Source organism: Penaeus chinensis, chromosome 26 (genome assembly GCF_019202785.1).
Source record: "Penaeus chinensis breed Huanghai No. 1 chromosome 26, ASM1920278v2, whole genome shotgun sequence".
NCBI classification, from domain to species: Eukaryota; Metazoa; Arthropoda; class Malacostraca; order Decapoda; family Penaeidae; genus Penaeus; species Penaeus chinensis.
The window spans coordinates 17,323,561-17,345,392 of record NC_061844.1 but is presented as its reverse complement, the minus strand read 5'-3'; the positions used below and the strand labels follow the sequence as shown (position 1 = coordinate 17,345,392).

Below are 21,832 nucleotides of genomic sequence, written 5' to 3'. Positions count from 1 at the left end.
GGAAGAGTGAGAGAGACAGGGACAGGGACAGGGAAGAGTGAGAGAGACAGGGACAGGGACAGGGGAAGAGTGAGAGAGACAGGGACAGGGACAGGGAAGAGTGAGAGAGACAGGGACAGGGACAGGGAAGAGTGAGAGAGACAGGGACAGGGACAGGGAAGAGTGAGAGAGACAGGGACAGGGACAGGGAAGAGTGAGAGAGACAGGGACAGGGACAGGGAAGAGTGAGAGAGACAGGGACAGGGACAGGGAAGAGTGAGAGAGACAGGGACAGGGACAGGGACAGGGAAGAGTGAGAGAGACAGGGACAGGGGACAGGGAAGAGTGAGAGAGACAGGGACAGGGACAGGGAAGAGTGAGAGAGACAGGGACAGGGACAGGGAAGAGTGAGAGAGACAGGGACAGGGACAGGGAAGAGTGAGAGAGACAGGGACAGGGACAGGGAAGAGTGAGAGAGACAGGGACAGGGACAGGGAAGAGTGAGAGAGACAGGGACAGGGACAGGGAAGAGTGAGAGAGACAGGGACAGGGACAGGGAAGAGTGAGAGAGACAGGGACAGGGACAGGGAAGAGTGAGAGAGACAGGGACAGGGACAGGGAAGAGTGAGAGAGACAGGGACAGGGACAGGGAAGAGTGAGAGAGACAGGGACAGGGACAGGGAAGAGTGAGAGAGACAGACAGGGACAGGGAAGAGTGAGAGAGACAGGGACAGGGACAGGGAAGAGTGAGAGAGACAGGGACAGGGACAGGGACAGGGAAGAGTGAGAGAGACAGGGACAGGGACAGGGACAGGGAAGAGTGAGAGAGACAGGGACAGGGACAGGGAAGAGTGAGAGAGACAGGGACAGGGACAGGGACAGGGAAGAGTGAGAGAGACAGGGACAGGGACAGGGACAGGGAAGAGTGAGAGAGACAGGGACAGGGACAGGGACAGGGAAGAGTGAGAGAGACAGGGACAGGGACAGGGACAGGGAAGAGTGAGAGAGACAGGGACAGGGGACAGGGAAGAGTGAGAGAGACAGGGACAGGGACAGGGAAGAGTGAGAGAGACAGGGACAGGGACAGGGAAGAGTGAGAGAGACAGGGACAGGGACAGGGAGAGTGAGAGAGACAGGGACAGGGAGAGTGAGAGAGACAGGGACAGGGAGAGTGAGAGAGACAGGGACAGGGAGAGTGAGAGAGACAGGGACAGGGAGAGTGAGAGAGACAGGGACAGGGAGAGTGAGAGAGACAGGGACAGGGAACAGGGACAGGGAAGAGGAGAGAGACAGGGACAGGGACAGGGACAGGGAAGAGGAGAGAGACAGGGACAGGGACAGGAGACAGGGAAGGAGTGAGAGAGACGAGGGACAGGGACAGGGACAGGAGGAGAGAGGACAGGGACAGGGACAGGAGACAGAGAGAGACAGGAGACAGGGACAGGGACAGGGACAGGAGAGTGAGAGAGACAGGGACAGGGACAGAGAAGAAAGTGAGAGAGACAGGGACAGGGACAGGGAAGAGAGAGGAGACAGAGACAGGGACAGGGAAGGAGAGGGGACAGAGACAGAAGAGGAAGAGAGAGAGGGACAGGGACAGGAAGGGAAGGGAGAGAGACGAGACAGGGACAGGGACAGGGAAGAGTGAGAGAGACAGGGACAGGGACAGGGAAGAAGTGAGAGAGAGACAGGGACAGGGGAAAGGGACAGAGAGAGAGAGAGAGACAGGGACAGGGACAGAGGGAGAGAGAGAGAGAGTGAGAGAGACAGGGACAGGGAGAGAGAGAGAGAGTGAGACAGGGACAGCGAGAGTGAGAGAGAGTGAGAGAGAGAGTGAGAGAGAGAGGGAGAGAGAGAGTGAGAGAGACAGGGACAGCGAGAGTGAGAGAGAGAGTGAGAGAGACAGGGACAGCGAGAGAGAGAGAGAGAGAGAGAGAGAGAGAGAGAGAGTGAGAGAGAGAGAGTGAGAGAGAGAGTGAGAGAGAGAGAGTGAGAGAGAGAGAGTGAGTGAGAGAGTGAGAGAGAGAGTGAGAGAGAGTGAGAGAGAGTGAGAGAGAGAGTGAGAGAGAGTGAGAGAGAGAGTGAGAGACAGGGACAGCGAGAGAGAGAGAGAGTGAGAGAGAGAGTGAGAGAGAGAGAGAGAGAGAGAGAGAGAGAGAGAGAGAGAGAGAGAGAGAGAGAGAGAGAGAGAGAGAGAGAGTGAGAGAGAGAGTGAGAGAGAGAGTGAGAGAGAGTGAGAGAGAGAGTGAGAGAGAGTGAGAGAGAGAGTGAGAGAGAGAGAGAGAGAGAGAGAGACGGACAGCGAGAGCGAGAGTGAGACAGGGACAGCGAGAGTGAGAGCGAGAGTGAGACAGGGACAGCGAGAGTGAGAGTGAGAGAGAGAGTGAGAGTGAGAGTGAGAGTGAGACAGTGAGAGAATACTCGGACTTAATAACCAAATTGAAAGACAGAGCATCGCTGAATTTTGCGCCTGTATAGCAATGAACACAAGAGCAAACATAAGGATACTAAATTTCCAAGTACATAAACAAGTAAATACTCGATTTAAAGAGAATGAGAAGGCATGCGATTTCAGGTTCTTGGTGAGTAGATTTACATCAAAACTTTCAAAACAAATGGGAAGGAAAATCTTTTCTAATTTTTACTTTGTTTACAATCCATCAATGGTTATTTGTATGGATTTATGTAAATCTATGTATTAGTAGCTGAAGACTTTGTGGGATATTTGAATAAATTATCTTTGCATTTAAAAATGCAGCACATCCTTTCACAACGTGACCCATTTTCCGAATTTTGCAATTTTATCTATATCAGTAAGCCATGGTCAGCTGACTTTCCTAAATAGCCTTCCAAGGCCAATTCTTTATATTTCAAAACAGTTTTAGTAAGCCTTATTCTATTACACTATAGTTTTGATATCAGATTTTCCTTGATTTTCCTCATTATTCCTATATACTTCATGGGTGTGGGCCTGTCATCCACAGAGTCCATAATTTCCACTTGTTATTCAAATATATGAAGTACAATAGAACGGACACCCGTGCCAAAATCTCTTTAGGGTTTCATTATTTTCAAGAGAATACAAATGATTTGTTTAATATTCAACACTAAAGATGAGAAATTAGTTGAATGTGCAATTCACTATAGTCATATCAATAAGAAGGCTACTACTAGGAGCTTCAAGGTTCTGCAGCAAACTTTCAATAATCCTTGCACAGTGCAGCAGTTCTAGGACATCAGGGGTATTAAGTATCCTCTAATGATAGTGTTTGGAAATGGGAACCAAGGCTGAACCTTTGAAGAACATAGTATCTAATCTTGCATCACACGAACTTTACTGCACAATTTGAAAAGTAAATAATTATATATATCATATTACACATATGGTATGTTCAAACCAAAGGGAATGATTTCATATCTATATTTTTGGAACAGTTAGCATTTATTTAACAGGATTTTGTTGCTTTCACAAAAAAATTTAATAAAGTTGTTAAAAATAGTTGTTAAAGTACTTAAATAATAAGAATTATAAAACTAGCAGAGTAAAATAAAAAATAAAAATTGTACAAACATAAAAAGAGCAATTTTCATACATAAAATAATGGCTGTAAACATATTACATACATAAAGGGTTGCTCCAATGCAGAGAAAATGTTACAATTAAATATTACAGTATCTAGTTACAATTAAATATACATACAAATAATAAAATAAATCTCTTTTAAGGCTGATTTTTTTTAATAAACCCTTTCGAAAAATAATTGTCCTTGTTTAACACTAGCCATGAGGATAATGAAAATCCATGGATAATCACAAATTAATAAATATACTTACAAAATAAAATGTATTTTTTATACATGGAAAAAAAAAAAAAAAAAAAAAAAGTTATCAATATAGAATAATCATTCAAACTTTCACAGAATGAACATAAAAAAAAAGGAAATCTGAAAGTACAAGCGCAGTGAACATAATCAATAATTAATGGACGCTACACTTAATCTAGACCCCAGAGAATACCCCAGAATTCTAATTAAAAATAACATGAACTACAATTCCTAGTCAAACGGAAGACCAAGAGAAAATAGTGATAGTGAAAGAGACCCAAATCCCCCCCCCCCCCCCACACACACACGCAAAAAACTGACAACCAAAAAACAATGTAAACAAGTAAATAATCTACCAAGTAATTTCATTGCCAATTCAAATTTCAGCAACCACATTAGATTAACCAATTCACAAATAATCAAATCAGATCTTCAAAAATATATCATCCTGGAGTCAGATATAACCCCCCCCCCCCAAAAAAAAAAAAAATAATAATAATAATAATAAACCCAATGCCCTCAATAAAGAACATAGGCTGTTAACATAGTTCCAAGTCCTATTGAAACAGACCTACATCCTGAAGAATAGAGGAAATTAACACACTGGTGCCAGGAACATGTCATCTTCACTAATGGTTTTGTGTAAAATCTTTACACATAGATGGCTCCATAAGCGCTCAGTCACCAAGGGGTCAATTACTAGACCTGCATGACCTAACCCAATTTCCTTTTTCCTTAATTTTAGGGTTTTTTTTTATAATACTGTTACATAAAAATTGATAAATATATGAAATAAAATTATATTTCCAAAAATCAAGGAAAAGGGCAAACAAGCGAGGTAGGTACAACTAGTAACCGACTCCTTGGTGACTAAACACTAAATTCACAGTGGGTATGGCATGTGTGTGTACATGCCATCCCCGCTGGCAGTGGGTTAAGAAGAATACAGAGAAACCATTCAGAAGCAAGAGTGGTATTAACCCTATATGGATGGGTCATGCCTATACGCATGCCCGGCACGGACCAGTGTGGACGGGTACGTGTACTGGCGTAGTCCATTTCTAAAGCTGGACAAAGCGACTTGCTCAGAAACACGTCTTCAAAACACCTGACTCCCTTGGAAAAAGAAGTCCTCTCCCTTGGCCTGAAATTGAGCAGTGGGCTGGAAAGCAAGGACCTTAAAATGAACAATTTACTTTCAGATGCCTCTGTTTACAGGAAAGTAACGAAAGGTGAGGGGGAGATGGAAGCTACCAGATTCAAGAAGGCAAGGGATTTACTCCTGCATTCAGCTAAAGGTAAAGGTCTACTTCACCAGCTGGATGAGGCTCCCCGCAACCCATCCATGAGAGGTCTCCCGAAGGTACACAAGCCAGGCATACCGATGAGACCGATCACCTCTGGTATTGGCAGCGCTCCCCATCGTTTGGCTAAGTATTTGGCTAAACCCCTCTCCGGCGCTATGGGGGTGATCAGTGATTCCCACCTGAAGAACTCTGGGAACCTCAGACGTCTTCAGAGTTCCGGGTGTAAAAATAAAAAGCTTGCCAGTTTTGATGTAAAATCCCTCTTCACCAATGTACCCACAGACAGAGCAGTCCGAGCAGTCCGAGCAGTCGAGAGGGTCACCAGCTCCATGACAGATGCAGAAATTCCACTGCCGAGACATCACTTCGTTCGCCTTCGGCTACTTCGAATTTGCTGGGGAAGAATACCAGCAGATAAGTGGTCTTGCCATGGGCTCCCCCCTGAGTGCAGTCATGGCCTGCCTGTTCATGGAGACACTGGAGAGGGATAATTACAAGGATATTATCGGCAGGCAATCAACTTGGCTTCGATACGTAGATGATGTCCTCATCATTGTCCCCAGAAGGTTGTGCTTACAACATACACTGAAGCGACATAACTCCGTCCACGAGAAAATCCAGTTCACCGTGGAGGAAGAGGATCAGAAATGACCTTTCTTGGACACTGATCCATCGGGGTGACAACGGCCTACGTTTCTCTGTATACAGGAAGCCTACTAATAAAGATGATTTTATCCATTACTACTCTGGGTGGGTGCTTCATGCTCGGGATGATGTGAAGCGAAGGTGTGGTAGCCTAGTTAGCGTTAAGTGCTTGCATGCCTTCCCGCTTTCAGCTGCCACCGCTGGCTAGCCTGGTGCGAAAAGAGAGCAGCTATGCATAAGACTCCCCTGCCAGCTCATAGCCTCTCCATCATCAAGACTTCTATAGTGCCTCCTCGTGGCCACTCATGGAAACTAGGTACCTTGCGGTCCTAGGCTGAACTGTGGAGGCTCTTGGAGCAGCAGGAGGCCCTAAAGGTATGGAGCTATGGCCCACCGGCGTGTGGATACGCCCTGGCTTCGTACTAACTCCTGCCCCCCGCCCCCCCGAGATAACCACTGGCAACGAGCAATATAGTTGTTGATGCTGGGGGGAGGGCTAAAGTCCCTCCTACCCAGCAAGTACGGCAGGCTGTGGGTCCCTCTGGGTTGGCGACCGCTGGGACTCGGGTGGGGAGGGGGGGGTTACCCCCAATCCCAGCTGGGTCCCAGCTGGGATCTGATTGGCCGAAATCCTCCGGAAAATCGTATAGAAGGCCATGCAGAGGGCAAGGTAATCCAGGACAGCTCACCCACAGACAACATCTACCTACTGACCAAGATTCTCACAATGGCACAAAGAATTCTTGCTCAGGATAGAAGAATTAAAATCAACTGGGTCCCAAGCCACATCGGCATCAGGGGGAATGAGCTAGATGATAGAATAGCCGTCGCTGGCAGGGGTATGCCCCGAAATCCCATGACGATAAAACCGAGCCGAAAATTACTTAAGGAGAAGTGTGCCTTGGTCGGTAGTACCTTCCTACGGCAGCTCCACAGAGAGGAAACGAGAACCTCCCCCACGGCCAGCTGGTACTCAGACGCAACAGGCTATGAACCACTGGCACTCTCTGAAGTAATCAACAGAGGTACCAAAGTCATTCTTCACAGAATGCGCCTAGGTTACCACTGTGTATGGCAGATTATCACAACAATCGAATGCGATAAAAGGTGCTGCAGGCACTGCGGCGAGCCGAACGCCACACTAGTCCACTACTTAGAAAATTGTGACAATACACAATTCCTGAGACAGGGACCGCCCACAACAGCCGCCGTGCTGGTAAAGAGGCTGTGTGTTATGCTTACACCATGGCGGCAGGAGCGCCTGCTGGCAATCCCGCCGCCACGGTAAGCACCGAGCGTCAGACAAATAAATGAGACAGTCGTAAAAAGCTGACACAGGCCGGGCCATATTTACAAGGCCTGGGCGAAGCTAGAACTTCGCAAATCATAAAGCAGCAAGGTAATCACTCACCAGCTAGACTTTCATTTATGAAAATATCTTGCATGCTTCCAACTCGCCGCTCCTGCAAGCGGAGGAATTCTCCAGACCCACTCCTCTATCTGTACTCATCTGCCGACGAAGTCGATGATGAGGGCTCAGATGAGGACTACACACCACTTCTTCAACTCTCAAGGACAAGTGATCTCTCTCTATACCTTTGTTTCTGGATAGCATACCTAATTACATAGAACTCATGTTTCCCTTCATATTTTTACAGAAGTTGAAATGTCCGGCCAGTTCAAAGGTGATGACTCAGATTGGCAGGGATCCGAGTCCTACTCCAAAGAATCGGCCGTGGAGGACGACTCGGATGTAGATTACGACTATGTCCCGCTGGTGGATACTTCTTTGGACTCGGACGAGCCTCTCGCGGAATCGCCAGACGACAGTGGGAGCGCAACGCTCCCGGAACTCCTTTTGTTTGGACAGAGGAGAATAAATCCGACTTTTTCAGAATCATTCAGCAAGTTGCTAAACAGGCGCCTACTATGCTTAAATGATGACATGCAAAATATTAGACTAATCAAAAATTGCGAATATTAAATATTTTTTTATTTAAATATAATACCATTTCCGGCGCTGGGATGAGGTGCGGCGGCCTCATGACCCGCGGAAGGGCATTTCGGTTCATCCGACATTATGGCAGAATCAAACATAGGGTAACTTAGGTCATTGAGAATGATTCCTGGGGACTTCCGTAAAGATTCCCAGTCACTATGCATTTCCATATAAACTTGTGCTACCTTAATAATGCACATTACTCGCTCGCCTATATTGTGGTGACGATCTCGTCAGGGGCAATATGGCACTTCGACGTGGTGGTTTGCGCAGTGCCGATACACGTATACTGAAAGTTTGGTACCATTGATGTTTTGCCACCAAGACCACTGACGAAGAGTGACATTGTTGCTCGATACTGTGCGTTAAAAGGACATGGTAACCAGACACTAAAAGGATGCTCAAAAGATAGCTTGCCATGCAATAATTTGACTATTACGGAATCTCAGATTTTATCCAAGTTGCAGGCGGAAATTGCTGTGCTGTATAGCAAATTCGGCATTAAGACAATATCACCTTGGTATATGAAAGAAAAAATAAAGAATATAAAGAAAGTACTACGACGCCATCAGAAATGTAACACTGAAGACAATTCTCGAAAACTGTGATTGTCATTCAAGGCAAAGAAACAACCCCGAGAAATCCTCAAGGAAGATATAGATTGGTATGATGCAAAAGTACAAGGAAGCAATGGATCACTCGGAAGTGTTGATTATCAGGCGCAAAGACGGGAATTTAACAGACAAACGGAAGCAGACCAACAATGCAGAAGTCCCAGTTATATGCAACAGTGAAGATATTGCAGAAATGTCTTGAAAATTTAGAGTTGAGCTATGACGACCTGGAATGCGAAGTTACAACTGCAGGCACTACTCCTGAGGAAACTGGAATACATGAGAACACCACGAGTGAAATGCAAAAAATGTGACTGGTCAGAAGTGGCTAAAACGGCAATTAGGTACAATGTCTCGTGTGAAGCCGTTCAAGAGATCCTTGCTGCTTATGCTAGGACAACAGGCATCCCACTGAGTCAAATCCCCTCTGACAACAATTCACCGATACATGAAATCGGTGACAGTTAACATGCGAGATACACATTTAGACCAGGTAAATGAGGAGAGTAAAACTAGTTCTTCAGTTTGATGGAAAAGATACGAAGGAAGCGGTTCTCATGTCATCATTGTATGCAGATGATTCAGTGAAGACAATGCCACTGGAAATACTAGAGTTTAAAAGCCACGCAACAGGTGATTATCGAAATCTATTTGTCTTTAATGGAGATCCTGATAAATTTATGCCTCTGTTATTTTCAGGGAAAGAACTTGGTGATCAACTAGCAGCACTTCCAGTCAGTCACAAAGATGTCATCGCTCTTGTCTCCGACACTACTAGCGTCAATTCAGGAACAGGAAGGAAGGGAGGCGCCTGTTTGTGGTATCAAAACATCACAAACTCGGCCCCACTGATAGCCATGTGCCGCATACACTCGCAAGAGTGCATAGCAAAAGAAGCGCTAAATAGTCTGAATCTAGAAGTATTCGAAGCCCGAGATTGCGAAATGGAAGCCTCAGCAAGTGTCACATCACTTAGGACAATATGTTTTAATATGAGAGCACTTGATGACGTCATTGATTTTTGGGTGGATTCCCCAAACAGCTATAGCTGGCCTGCAAATTTTCAACCTGTTACTGATGATGATGATATTATGCAACATACAACTGACATTCAGAAGCAATACTATAGATTAATATCAAAAGTTTCTTTCACTAGAGAAGTCGCCAGGAGATTTGTGCCAATTGGTGTCAGGTGGCTGGGATTTGACACCATATTGACCAAACTGGAAGGAGTTTGTGATGGTGATTTGCCCAATAAATCCAAGATTGGAATAAAGAACACCATAAAGTGTCTGAAAGCACTAAACAAAAAAAACAAAACAATCAGAAGTATTTTTGATTTTGCAAAAGTTCATTTCATGTGCTGGCGTTCTGCTGTGAACAGCAATGGAATGACTTTTCAGAACTGCTATTCAAACTTCAAGGAGGTATGCCAGGATTGGCTGTGAACTTGGCTTTCCTAGCAGCTACTTCTCGTCCATCAACAGACATCTGTATAATGCAGATGGTACACTTCTTTCCTTGGTTGTTGATCATGATTACGTCGATGAAGTTGCAAAGATCTTGAAAAGAGGAATTCGTGAAAAGTGGCCTATTCCAAAATAAGGAGAAGCACATTTTCACTGCAGAAAAACTGTAATCTGAGTGTGAAAGATTTCATTTCCCAACAAGTGTTTTGTGAGTGTTTTGTTCAACCCTTTTTCCGTCATCTGACCACAGATATGAAGTTTGCATACTTGGCCTATGATATGTATGAAATCGATATGTGGAAACCCAAAAGTTCATTAATACCTGGCCATAATCAAAACTGTGAAAGACTGATTGGAGACATGAAAAATGTGAAGACAAACAATTGTTGTTGTAACAAACTAGAGAACGGCGCAGTCGGAGATATGGCAATGTAAACAAAGGAGTAGAATGAAAATGATATTGTATGCAATAAATAATGTTCCAAATCAAATCATTACTAGAATCCTTTCCTTTTATAGCCTCTTGTTAAATAGAATATGTTACTTCAAATCATTTAAGCGAAGTGAGAAGTCCGAGAGCCAAAGCATGCTTTCGGCGACCCAAGTCCGATTCGGTGGGAGAGAACAAAGTAAAGAGAAGTCAAGCTTACTATTAAATTAAAGAACTTTATATTATATTAATTTATAATAAAAAATAATTTTTATGCAAAAATATTAAAGAAAAGTATAATATTGAGGTATTTTAAAAATAAAATAGTTATACCCCCAACAGAAAACGAGGCGTTATTTGGCGTTCGAAGCGGTGTCTAAATCATAATTTTATCAAAACTTTCAATTGAAAACAGAGAACGCGAGATATTCTTTGATTTTAATAAAAAATACATTTCCAAAATCAGAAAATTCATAGGCGCCTATTTCTTAACCCATTGACGCCGGGTCACGCCTATCCCCGTACTCCGCGCGAACCCGTGACGCCGGGGACGGGACTAGGCGTGATTCTTTTCTAACCCGTCCCGCCGGGGACGGGTATGGCCGTGCTTTCTGTATGGCTGTATTTATTACTGTTATTGAGTTATTTTTTTTTATACAGGTCTTTATATTGATAATTATGATTGTGCAACTATATGTGTACATATATAGATGTGTGTATCTGTTTTTCGTCGTGTTTGTGTTTGTCGGCTTGTGTTTTTGTGCGTATCTGTGGAAGTATGTGCGCGTAACTGTTGGTGTGTATGCGTGAGTGTGTGTAAGTCGGTAATTTTACGTGCGGAAGTGCGTGTGTGAATTGTATAAAAGTTTACGCAAATTTTTCATTGCATAAATGTTTTGTCTGCTGTGTATTTGTGTTTTTCTCGGGCCCCTGCGCCATCGGGACCCTGGAGGGGGTGTCCTCCCTGACGGGCGGGCAGAGGCGGCCCCTGTATGTGGTGGTGTTGGCCGAACCACCGTTTTGCCAGCTGTAAGGACGGTCTGTGTGCAAGTCTGCATGAAAGTCTGTGTGCAAGTCTGTGAGAGAGAGAGAGAGAGAGAGAGAGAGAGAGAGAGAGAGAGAGAGAGAGAGAGAGAGAGAGAGAGAGAGAGAGAGAGAGAGAGAGAGACCGCCATGACACTCGTCCCCACTGTGTTTGTGTGCATGTGTGTGTGTGCATGTGTGTGTGCATCTGTGTGTGTGTTTGAGAGAGAGAGAGAGAGAGAGAGAGCAAGAGACAGTGACGTCATGCTACGTGACATATCACGTGATTTTCACGCCATTTCCGCTGCGTACCTCACATGACCTGTCACGTGACAATGTCATGTGATTTTCTGGAACCTTCCCGGGCATACCTCACGTGACCTATCAGTGACTTTCTGGATCCCTCCGAGGCACAAGGATCTTCGGGAACCTTCTGGAACCTTCCGGCGCATACCTCACGTGACCTATCACGTGACTTTCTGGACCCCTCCGGAGCACAAGGATTGGGAATATCTTCAATTGGCAATAGAGTAGTTTGGCAATAGTTTACCTGTACTTCACGTGACCTAAAATCAATGATCTGATTGGCCGAAACCCTGTGGAAAATCGTATAAAAGGCCATGCAGAGGTCTAGGTAATCACTCGCCAGCTCAAGACCTTGAAAATGTCTCGTATGCTGTCAACCCGCCGCTGCCGCAAGCCGAGGAATTCCCCTGGAGTCCGTGCCTTGGTTTTCGACGAAGAGACAGTGAACGATCCCCAAACGTCCACTTCCAGAGGATATCCTCGCTTGCTGAATGCCATAGACCCGCTCCTCTATCTGTACTCATCCACCGACGAAGTCGATGATGAGGGCTCAGATGAGGAGTACACACCTCCTCTGAAGTTCTCAAGGACTAGTAATCTCTCTGGTAAGTTTTCTATCTTTTCTTTGACTTGTGAAAATACCTGCCTTTTTGGACATATACTACTTTAATTCTGCATATCAAAACTTTTTTTTACATAGAACTCTTGTTTTCTTCGTATTTTTACAGAAGTTGAAATCTCCGGCCAGTTCAACGGCGACGACTCGGATTGGGAGGAATCCGAGTCCGACTACGGAGAATCTGCCGTGGAGGACAACTCGGATGTAGATTACGACTATGTCCCGCAGGTGGATAGCTCCATGGACTCGGACGAGCCCCTCGCGGAATACGCCAGGCGAAAGTGGGAGCGCAACGCTCCCGGAACCCCTCCTTTACTTGGTCAAAGGAGGAGAACATCGTCAGGCGTCACTGCTTCGAGGGGACAACGGGTGTGCACGCACACCTTGACGAATCGTCCGACCCGATGGAGATATTCACCAGCTTCTTCCCAGAGTTGTTTCAAACAATTGTGGAGGAGACGAATCGGTAAGCAACCTACATGTTTTTTTTTGTGCTCTGCCTTGAAATTTTCTACATGTCCTTTTTTTGGAACACCCATTTTACAATGTCTTTTTTTCTTCCAACTGCAGGTACGCTCGACAGAACCCGCGAACCCCTTCATCCCACATGAAGGGGTGGGAGGACAACGGTGCGGGAGCTCCGCTCATATGTCGGCCTTAGGTTACTCATGGTACTTCATGGGAAGAGGAGGTGCCAGAGGGACCTTTGGTCGACGGACCCGTTGATGTGCTCGTCGGTGTTCGCCAAGACCATGTCCAGGGACCGCTTCGACATCCTTACCTCCGCCCTCCATTTCGCTAACAACGAAGGGGAGCACAGCGCGAAGGACCGGTTGTGGAAGCTGCGCCCTGTGATTGACGTCTTGGATTCGATGTACCGTTCCGTCTTCGTCCCCAGAAAGAACGTGACCGTCGACGAGAGCTTGTGGGCCTTCAAGGGGAGGCATCAGGCCCTTCAGTACAACCCTAGTAAGAGGGCTCGGCGGGGCTTGAAGGTCTACAAGCTGTGTTCGTCCGACGGTCCAGAGGCAGGGTATACGGCGGCCTTCAATATTTACATGGGGCAGGATCGCGGCGAGTTTCCGGCGAGTATGAAGGCCGTCGACGACCTGATGGAGAAGGCAAAGCTGCTCGACAAGGGGTATCAGTTGTACACAGACAACTGGTATTCCTCCCCGACTCTCTTCCACTATCTGCAGGCCCGGAAGACCACCGCCGTTAGCACAGTACGTGTCAACAGGAAGGGTATGCCCTCGGACCTGCAGGCGAGTCGGGGACAAATCGACTTCCGGAGAAGCAAAACCGGAATGCTTTGCCTGCAGTGGTTAGACAAGCGTCCTGTGACAATGCTATCCACTGCCCACACATCAAAGGTCGTTATCCTGCCTCCCAACCGCCGAGGGGTGGAGAGGTCGAAGCCCGAGGTCGTTGTCAGTTACAACAACGGCATGAAGGGCGTCGACCTCTCGGATCAGCTGGCGCAGTCATATCCAGCAACCAAGAAGACCATCAAGTGGTACAAAAAGGTATTTTTTTACCTGCTGGATATGACCACCATCAACGCGCTGGCTGTCCACCGGGCCCTCGGCGGAAAGATGCCTCAATGGAAGTTTCGTACGGAACTAGTTCGGGAATTGCTGCAGCGAGGTAAGCATCTGACTTTGTTTCTTGTGTTCTGTTTTGAAATTAATGGGGATTTTCATTCTACAGTCCATTTTTGAAGATGTAATTAACAATGTCCTGTTTTTCTTTCATTTACAGGTGGCCGACCTGCCTCCTTCCGGCGGAACCCTCATCAGAACCAACCTGAGGAGGATCCCCAGCAGGCGCACATGCCAGTCGACACCCCATTCCGGAGGTGGCGGAGATGTGCGCTCTGCTGGAGGAACCACCGGCGCCGGAAGGAGACCAGAGTCATGTGTGCCCACTGCAGCGTTTCCCTATGTCCCGCACCCTGCTTCCAGGCATACCATGCCTGATTACAAAAAATAAAAATTCGCCTTTTACCACTGCTTTTCTGTGCTCTCGCCAAAACACACTATTGACTTTACACACTCACATTGGTCGAACACTCTTAAAATGGAGTATATACTACAGTATGAGACAATAAAATCCTGCATATATAACTTTCACATGTTTTTAGGGTTAAAAAATCGGAGGTTGCGGTTATACGCAAACCAGCCGCCCGAGCGCGCTAAAACTTCTGTGGGATGGTGAGACGGGAAGCGCGAGTCGAGCGCGCGTCCCGGCGGGAGAGCTAGCCGCTTGTTTTGTTCCCCGAAATTCGTGTGCAGAGATGTTTTCCGACCCGACGGCATTGGGCTATAAAAGAAATGATCATTATATAGCAGAGCTTGATGTGTTTTCTTTATACTGTTGCGACAGCCTTGTAATTAATCAGTGCACATCTGAAACAAACATTAATTAATACATTATTTTATGCCCCAAAACAACCTCGACTTTCAGATATGAATAGAACTAAATATGCATACACATCAATATGCATATGTTCCTATCTTCTAAAAATATTCCTGTCAAAAATATATGAATTGAAGATAATGTAGATAAAATTGATTTTTTGTTCTTGTCACTTTTAGGGCCCACTTTATACTACAATTTCTTTTTAAAATATGGAATTTATAGTATGCAATATTCCTAAAAAGAGCCATTTTCTAGTTACCTTATAATCAAAGAAAGCAATGCACTGGCAGTCAACCTTACTACAGGGACACATGGACTTCTTATGGGTCTTCACGAATGCTTCTACGGCAGACAAGGCACTTATGAAATTTCCTGGTCTGTCACAATGGCCATCAGCAAGTTTCACTACTTCAGGAGTCACCATGAAGATTTGATTGAAGGTACCAATGCATTCCTTTGTAGAGCTGTAAGACAACTGAATATCACATATATAAACAAACATCTATAAGTAACTATTTATATATTAATCTATTTATCTATAGGCCTTTTTTGTAGCATCCCAAAACCAATAACACTTCGATACATCATTTCAACTTATATCATGGTCGCTACAAAACATACCAACTTTTGGAAAAAAAAATATATATATAAAACCATCAAAGCATTTAATATGCCGTTATAATTTTAATAAGCAAAACATTGTGGAAGCTTCGAATAAAATGGAAGAAGTAATTGACTACTCTGCAACTTCTATTGTTTATACACACGAAAGTTTAAACCGTTTTATAGGCAACACCAATTTCAGCGTCAAGAAGAACCAGAATATATTGTGACAGCAACGTTGGCGTCATAATTCCATTTAATTTTAGTTACTGCTGCGTGATCCTTTATTCTGTTCTGACTATTTTTAGACTTTTATAGCTTCATCCACCATCCCTTTTCCAATCACAGACGTAAAGCAAATGGACTATACCGCAAATTGTGAAACTATCATTGACAGTCTACTTCAGTTTCCCCCTCTGTTCTTCACACACCCCTATCCGTCACCCCATACCCCTCCAACAGAGATGGAAGACGATATGGGGGTACAATACCCCTCCTCCCTGGTCCATTCCTTGGGCTCTTACCCTAATCTCCCTTCCCTTTATTTTTTAAGACATTTTACTCCAAATAACTTGAACAATTGTATATTTGATGATCTTTGCATCTCTCCCCCTCCCTCCTAATATCTATCTCTCCATATATATATATATATATATATATATATATATATATATATATATGCGTGCACACACAATCACACATTACACACACACATTTATATATACATACATAAATATACACAACAACTACTCCAACTACTACTGCTACTGCTACTACTACTACTAAAAGCCATTTCAAACTTCCCTATCACCATTCCCCCAAAATGGGAATCTGCCCCCAGATCCTTACCCAATCACCGCAGTTACTGTGTACACCATTTGTCACATCTTGTTTTCGTAACTTCTGATGTTAGTCTATGCCTACAGAAAATCATTTCATGCAACAGTGATTTCAGTTTTACTAGGTGATGTTACTGTAAGTGATGCACAGAGACAGAGGGAAATGAACATTGACATCTTAAAGAGCACAAGAAATAATCAACCAATTTACTGAGGAATGACAATAATACCTGCTGCACATCACCATTGGAGACTAAGTCCACAACACCCTCTTACAGCCAGAGTTCTTAAAGTCGGTTTTCTGCATCATCAATTTGGAGCTAACGCCGGCAGGGGCACATAGCCGCATCCACCTTTCGTTTCCACCTACGAGGGTCCCTCATGGCGAGCCGCCAGGCAGGGGCCCGGCCCATCTCTAGTTCCTCACGACAGGTTTGATCGATCTGCCCAAGCCACGACCTTCTCGGTCGTCCCACAGGCGTCCGCCACCTAGGGTTGTCTCGGACAGACAACCTGATGAGCAGGATCATCCTGTGGGAGTCGAGCCAAGTGGCCATATAGCCTGAGTTGGCGATCACGGATTGTGCAAGTAACAGGTCCTGTACCGGTCTCTCAGTGCAGCCGTTGGTTGGACACATGGGCCCGCCAACTGTACCCCATGATCCGGCGCAGGGATCTGTTACAATTAGCATCAAGACGAGATTCCAGAGCACAAGATAGTGTTCAGGTTTCACTACCATAGAGTAAAACTGGCAGTATCAGGGCCTTGAAAACACGTAACTTGGTCCTTCTGCACAGGTACCGGCATCTCCAAATACTCTTGTCGAGAGATTTCATGACCCCTGCTGCCAGGCCAATCCGTCTACTGACTTCTTGGTCTGACAGCCCAGAGACGTGAAGTGCACTACCGAGGTATATAAAGCTCTGTGACTTCGATGTTTTCATGGCAAGTACGTACAGACTGCACAGGGTTTCCTAGTAGGCCCCCAAAATCCTGAATCTAGGTCTTGGCCTAGGAGACCTCTAGCCCCAGGGGCTTTACTTCAATGCTAAATGCACCAAGAGCCGCCACTAGGGTTTCCAGAGATTCAGAGTCTCAATACCATAATACGCTCATCGACTCGAGTGACCAACTACCGAGGGTTGAAGTCTGCTGGAGATGGCTATGGCTACTCCCTGGAGATGGTGGCCATCACTGCGGGCCGACCAGTAGGAGGTGTAGCCACCCACACTAATCGTGCCCCTGCCAGGTCTTCTCACCTCTGAGAGAGCAGCCACCTCAACTCTCAGCTGCTTCAATTCCCTCGATAGTAGTGGTAACCGATCGTCCTGTCGCAGGGAACGGACGTTCCAAGCCCCCACCCTGACAGTCCACCCGGTCTAACCTCAGGCAGTCACTCCGGGTGGGCACCACCTCTGCGACCCCTAACGACGCCGCACCATATAGGAGGAGGTTGGCTGGCTGCAGGCCCTATAATTCACCTGCAGGGCTCCCTGGGGCTTTCCCCTACAAGCATCACGCCAGATTGGCTGCCGCTGGGACCCAGATGGGATGGCGGGTAACCCCCCCTCCCCACCCAAGTCCCAGCGGTTGGGAGGGACTTTAGCCCTACCCCCAGCACCAACATGATTCGTTGCCAATGGTTATCTCGGGGGGTGCGGGGGGGGCTGAGGCTGCCCGCCCATGTCGTGGATTGTCTTCACTGCATACCCTACTCATTTTTAATCTCCTGCAGGATTGCCTGTTATATTGCTCCCGAGTTCCCTCTGGCCGTACTTACCGAGGTTATCCATCTCCCGAGGGTGAGGATGCTCTACACACGCCCTGCAGCTAGGCGCATAGAAAACAGGCTCGCCAAGGAAATGGCAAACAGGCTCGCCAAGGAAATGGCAAACACGCCTGCCTTGCTTATTCGATTTGAATTTTTTATATACTACCAATTTTATCAAACCATATTTATAATTGTTATTTTTACCCTGGACAAACCATGAAAAACACGAACTATATACAAATGAACTAATCCAGAAAAAGTTTAAAACTTTAAAAATAAGTTCTTTTAAAGTCATATATTCATCATTGTTTATTTTTAGTTATTTAATCCTCCTTATAATATTCATATAGTTTAATAATTTTTTTAAACTCTTAAACAAAAGAGAGCCACCCTCGCTTAACATTACCCCCGCTAAAAAGTAACAAGGGTGGGTAAGAAGCACTAGGTAGGGGGTCTTGCTGTCGTTTTGGTCGAAGGAGGTCGAGGCATGAGTAATCCCGGAATGGGCACTCTCCTCACCACAAGTTAAGTGTCGAAGTATTTTACACCAAGGTACTGGGAGACACTAATGAACTTTTAATTAAGCCAGTGATTTTTTAGACTGGTGCTTCCAGGATTGAAAGTTCTTGTTATTTTTACTTTTTATCTCATTAGTTTTTTACGTGTTTGTCTTACATTAGTTTTACGTGTTTTACGTGTTGCCTTTTATTCGCACTTTTAATAAATATCAAAAGGTTTTATGAAGTTTTCCATACCAACCTACTGTGACGAAAATTCTAAGTCAAAACGGACCTGTAAAGGTGAAATGAACCCAAAGATACACTAAATCGTAAACCATCTGTGTTAGGGAAGATATCCCCCGCACACGCCTCTCCGGCTAAATACACGTATACCAGTCTTTTGCATTCTCGCACCAAACACATACTCATACACACATACATACACTTACACACTATCCGTTCCTTCCACTCTTCCTTACACTTCACCGATCCTTCTTTAACACCTATACAAACATTCCCATACATCAATTAAATGGATGGTGGCAGTGCGCGCCTTTTTCACATCTAGCAAGAATACACGTGCAGTTGCTACACCCACAGCCGCCCATTGACCCCAGGGGGAACAGGGGCAGGAGTTAGTACGAAGCCAGGGCGTATCCACACGCCGTTGGGCCATGGCTCCGTACCTTTAGGGCCTCTTGCTGCTACAAAAGCCTCAACAGTTCAGCCTAGGACCGCAAGGTACCTAGTTTCCATGGGTGGCCACGAGGAGGCACTGCAGAAGTCTTCTGCAAGTTGGCATAAAATGGTAATAAAGGGTGTTCAGGGGGGGTTACCCCCATTGTAGGGAATAAATAGAAGTTTGGAAAGGCTAGGTTTAGATTTTGGGTGTGTTACCTTGGTAACATTCTCGGTAACATAACATTATGCAAGTAATTTTGGAATAGTTTCAGATCCGCACAGCCATATGGCACAAGGTAAAGTTTGCCTGTAATCGAAAGAATGAATATTTCATCTATGGTATTTCCTTTGAAAGTTGAAAGTTAGAAACCTGTGCGACATATAATACTTAAGGGACCGTCATGGGTAAATCAGGCTAGCGGCAAAAAAAAAAAAAAAAAAATGGTTTGAGAACAATCTTTAAGACAATATCTTATGTCCCCAATTTCATGTTGATAACTGTGGAATAAAAGGAGAAAAAATTAAAATGTTTAGAAATACATGGTACAATTCTATCTCTAAAGACTCGCATATTAATATTATACTAATAATTATTCCCAGGTGAAAGCCAAGTAAATTATCATTAAAACCTCTAGATTAAAATATAAACGCATTCCGTAAAAAATGCGTTTTAAAAAACGTAGTTTCCATCATGAAAAAAATCATTATAAATTTGACAATACAAAATTGAAGATTTTTTTCTTACAAAAATATAGCCAAAATGAAGAAAATCGAATAATAAATGGAACAGTGAAACAAAATGTTGCAATTACTTATACTTCGAGATACGGCGCCTCAAAGTTGACAGACGAGAGGGAGGGGCAGGGTCGGACGGCTAGAACCCTCCAGCTGCATATGAAAGCTCCTCTTGGAGTTTCCTGTTCCTCATCTTGATTTGGGGGGCAACGTTCATCCTTTGATGATCTTGTTGCAGTAATCACTGCCGTTTTGCCGTTTGCTGACCACCCAGGATGGCGTCAAGGCAGCCGGCCTCATAGCCAGCATTGTAGTTGGCAGTAGCTACAGCACACGCAAAATCTAGCATTGGTTTGTTCCCATTCTTGCATTTTGCGTTAATCCTCCATATTCTAACATGCAATGATTCGTTAGGATTCTGCATTCTTCCAGCCAAGCATTTCATCATGACATCGTCTAATGTAAGACGATCTCACACTTAATACAAGCGAGAGTTCCAGTGGCGACAACTGAAAATGTACTTTCATGGATTTGTGGCTACTTGGCACTTCATTTTCTATGGCTTTATTGTAAAAGCACCATGAATTCTAACTTGGATTTAAGTGCTCATTTATGCCATGAGCCATCATAGTTACATCGATGTCCAAGTAACCACCTTCGTCTGGATGTCTATCAAGTTCCTACTCATAAAATTCTATAACACTATTTCTAATTTCCACTAAAATGTTGTGTGTGTTCAATTGCCTACGTCTAAAAAAAGTGCAAGAGAAATACATCCGGCTCATTCAGGATATGTACGAAGGCAGCAAGGCAAATGTAAAGTGCGTGGTAGGAACTACGGAAAGTTTCCAGGTTAAAGTTGGACTCCGTCAGGGATCTGCACTAAGTCCATTCCTCTTCGTAATCATCATAGACTGTCTCACCGAAGCAGTTCAGAAGGCTGCCCCATGGGACCTGATGTTCGCAGATGACGTTGCACTGAACGGGGAGACAAATGAGGATGTGGAAGAGGCTGGAGCAGTGGAGAAGAGCATTGGAAGATAGAGGGATGAAGGTGAGCAGGCAGAAAACGAATACCTTTGTATGGGGGATCAAGATCCAGAGAGAGCAGTAGAAATGCAGGGTGTGAAGCTGAACAGAGTCCAAGAGTTTAAGTACCTTGGTTCCACAGTGTAGAGACAGAGGTCATCGGACAATGAGGTTGGTAAGAGGATACAGGCGGGATGGAATGCTTGGAGAAAAATCACTGGGCTGCTGTGCGATAGACAGGTCCCAGCAAAGCTGAAGGGCCGGCTATTCAAGACAATGGTACGACTGGCGATGCTGTATGGGATGGAGGCAGTCGTAGTAACGTAGCTGAGATGAGGATGCTACGATTCTCACAGGGGAAGACCAGGCTAGACTGGGTACGATACATCAGAGACATTTGGGGTAGGCGAACTGGAGAAGCTGAGGAAGTGCAGGTTGAGATGGCTAGGACATGTGGTACGGGGAGAGGAGGAATACGTTGGGAGGAGATTGAGGATGACGGTGGGACAGAAAAAGGGGCAGACCGAGACAGGGATGGGAGGATTGTTTTCGTGAGGATATGGCGGCAGCGGGAGTAACGGAGGAGGATGCGAAGGACAGAGCGGCATGGAGGAGAAGGATCCGCACCGGCGACCCTAGCTGAGCTGGGAACAAAGCCTGAAGAAGAATAATAATAATTGCCTTCATCACATTTCCTGAAGCGCACGAAGGTTGCATCAGTGAAGTGTGGGAGATAATCATCACATACACAATCATGACTTTCTGCGAAAATGCCTGGACGTTCAGTGGAACAATCATCCTTAGTGTTCAGAGCAATAAAATTGCAGTCTTCACATGCAATTTTAACTTCCGTATCCACCTGATGCTACGTGCAGACACTTCATTGTATATGTATAGCAATGGCTGCAGATCATATTGGCTGCTAAATCTTCCTGCCCATGCTTTTCAATGAGAAAATTTGTAATGTCCTTCACTTCCTTTTCTTTGTGACTCACGAAGCTCTTACACTCTTCGGCGGGGATAGACGCACGTGGTTG

General features: G+C 45.3%; 1 protein-coding gene and 1 long non-coding RNA gene across 2 annotated transcripts in view; one reads left to right on the top strand and one right to left on the bottom strand.

Annotated features, from left to right (window-relative positions):
* The first annotated feature begins 11,596 nt into the window (after positions 1 to 11,596).
* LOC125039131 (piggyBac transposable element-derived protein 4-like) lies at positions 11,597 to 14,324 on the top strand. The gene is made up of 2 exons (XM_047632880.1): positions 11,597 to 13,862; positions 13,977 to 14,324. Exons 1-2 carry the CDS (start codon positions 12,884 to 12,886, stop codon positions 14,192 to 14,194), a joined length of 1,197 nt encoding a protein of 398 aa, XP_047488836.1. The 5' UTR covers positions 11,597 to 12,883; the 3' UTR covers positions 14,195 to 14,324.
* A 184-nt stretch (positions 14,325 to 14,508) lies between these two features.
* The window catches only part of LOC125039132, a 20,205-nt gene continuing 12,881 nt past the window's right edge, over positions 14,509 to 21,832 (bottom strand). Inside the window, exons 3-4 of the long non-coding RNA XR_007116096.1 lie at positions 14,896 to 15,100; positions 14,509 to 14,623 (exon numbers count right to left, since the gene is read on the bottom strand). This is a non-coding gene — a long non-coding RNA (uncharacterized LOC125039132). The remainder of the gene's footprint in view (positions 14,624 to 14,895; positions 15,101 to 21,832) is intronic.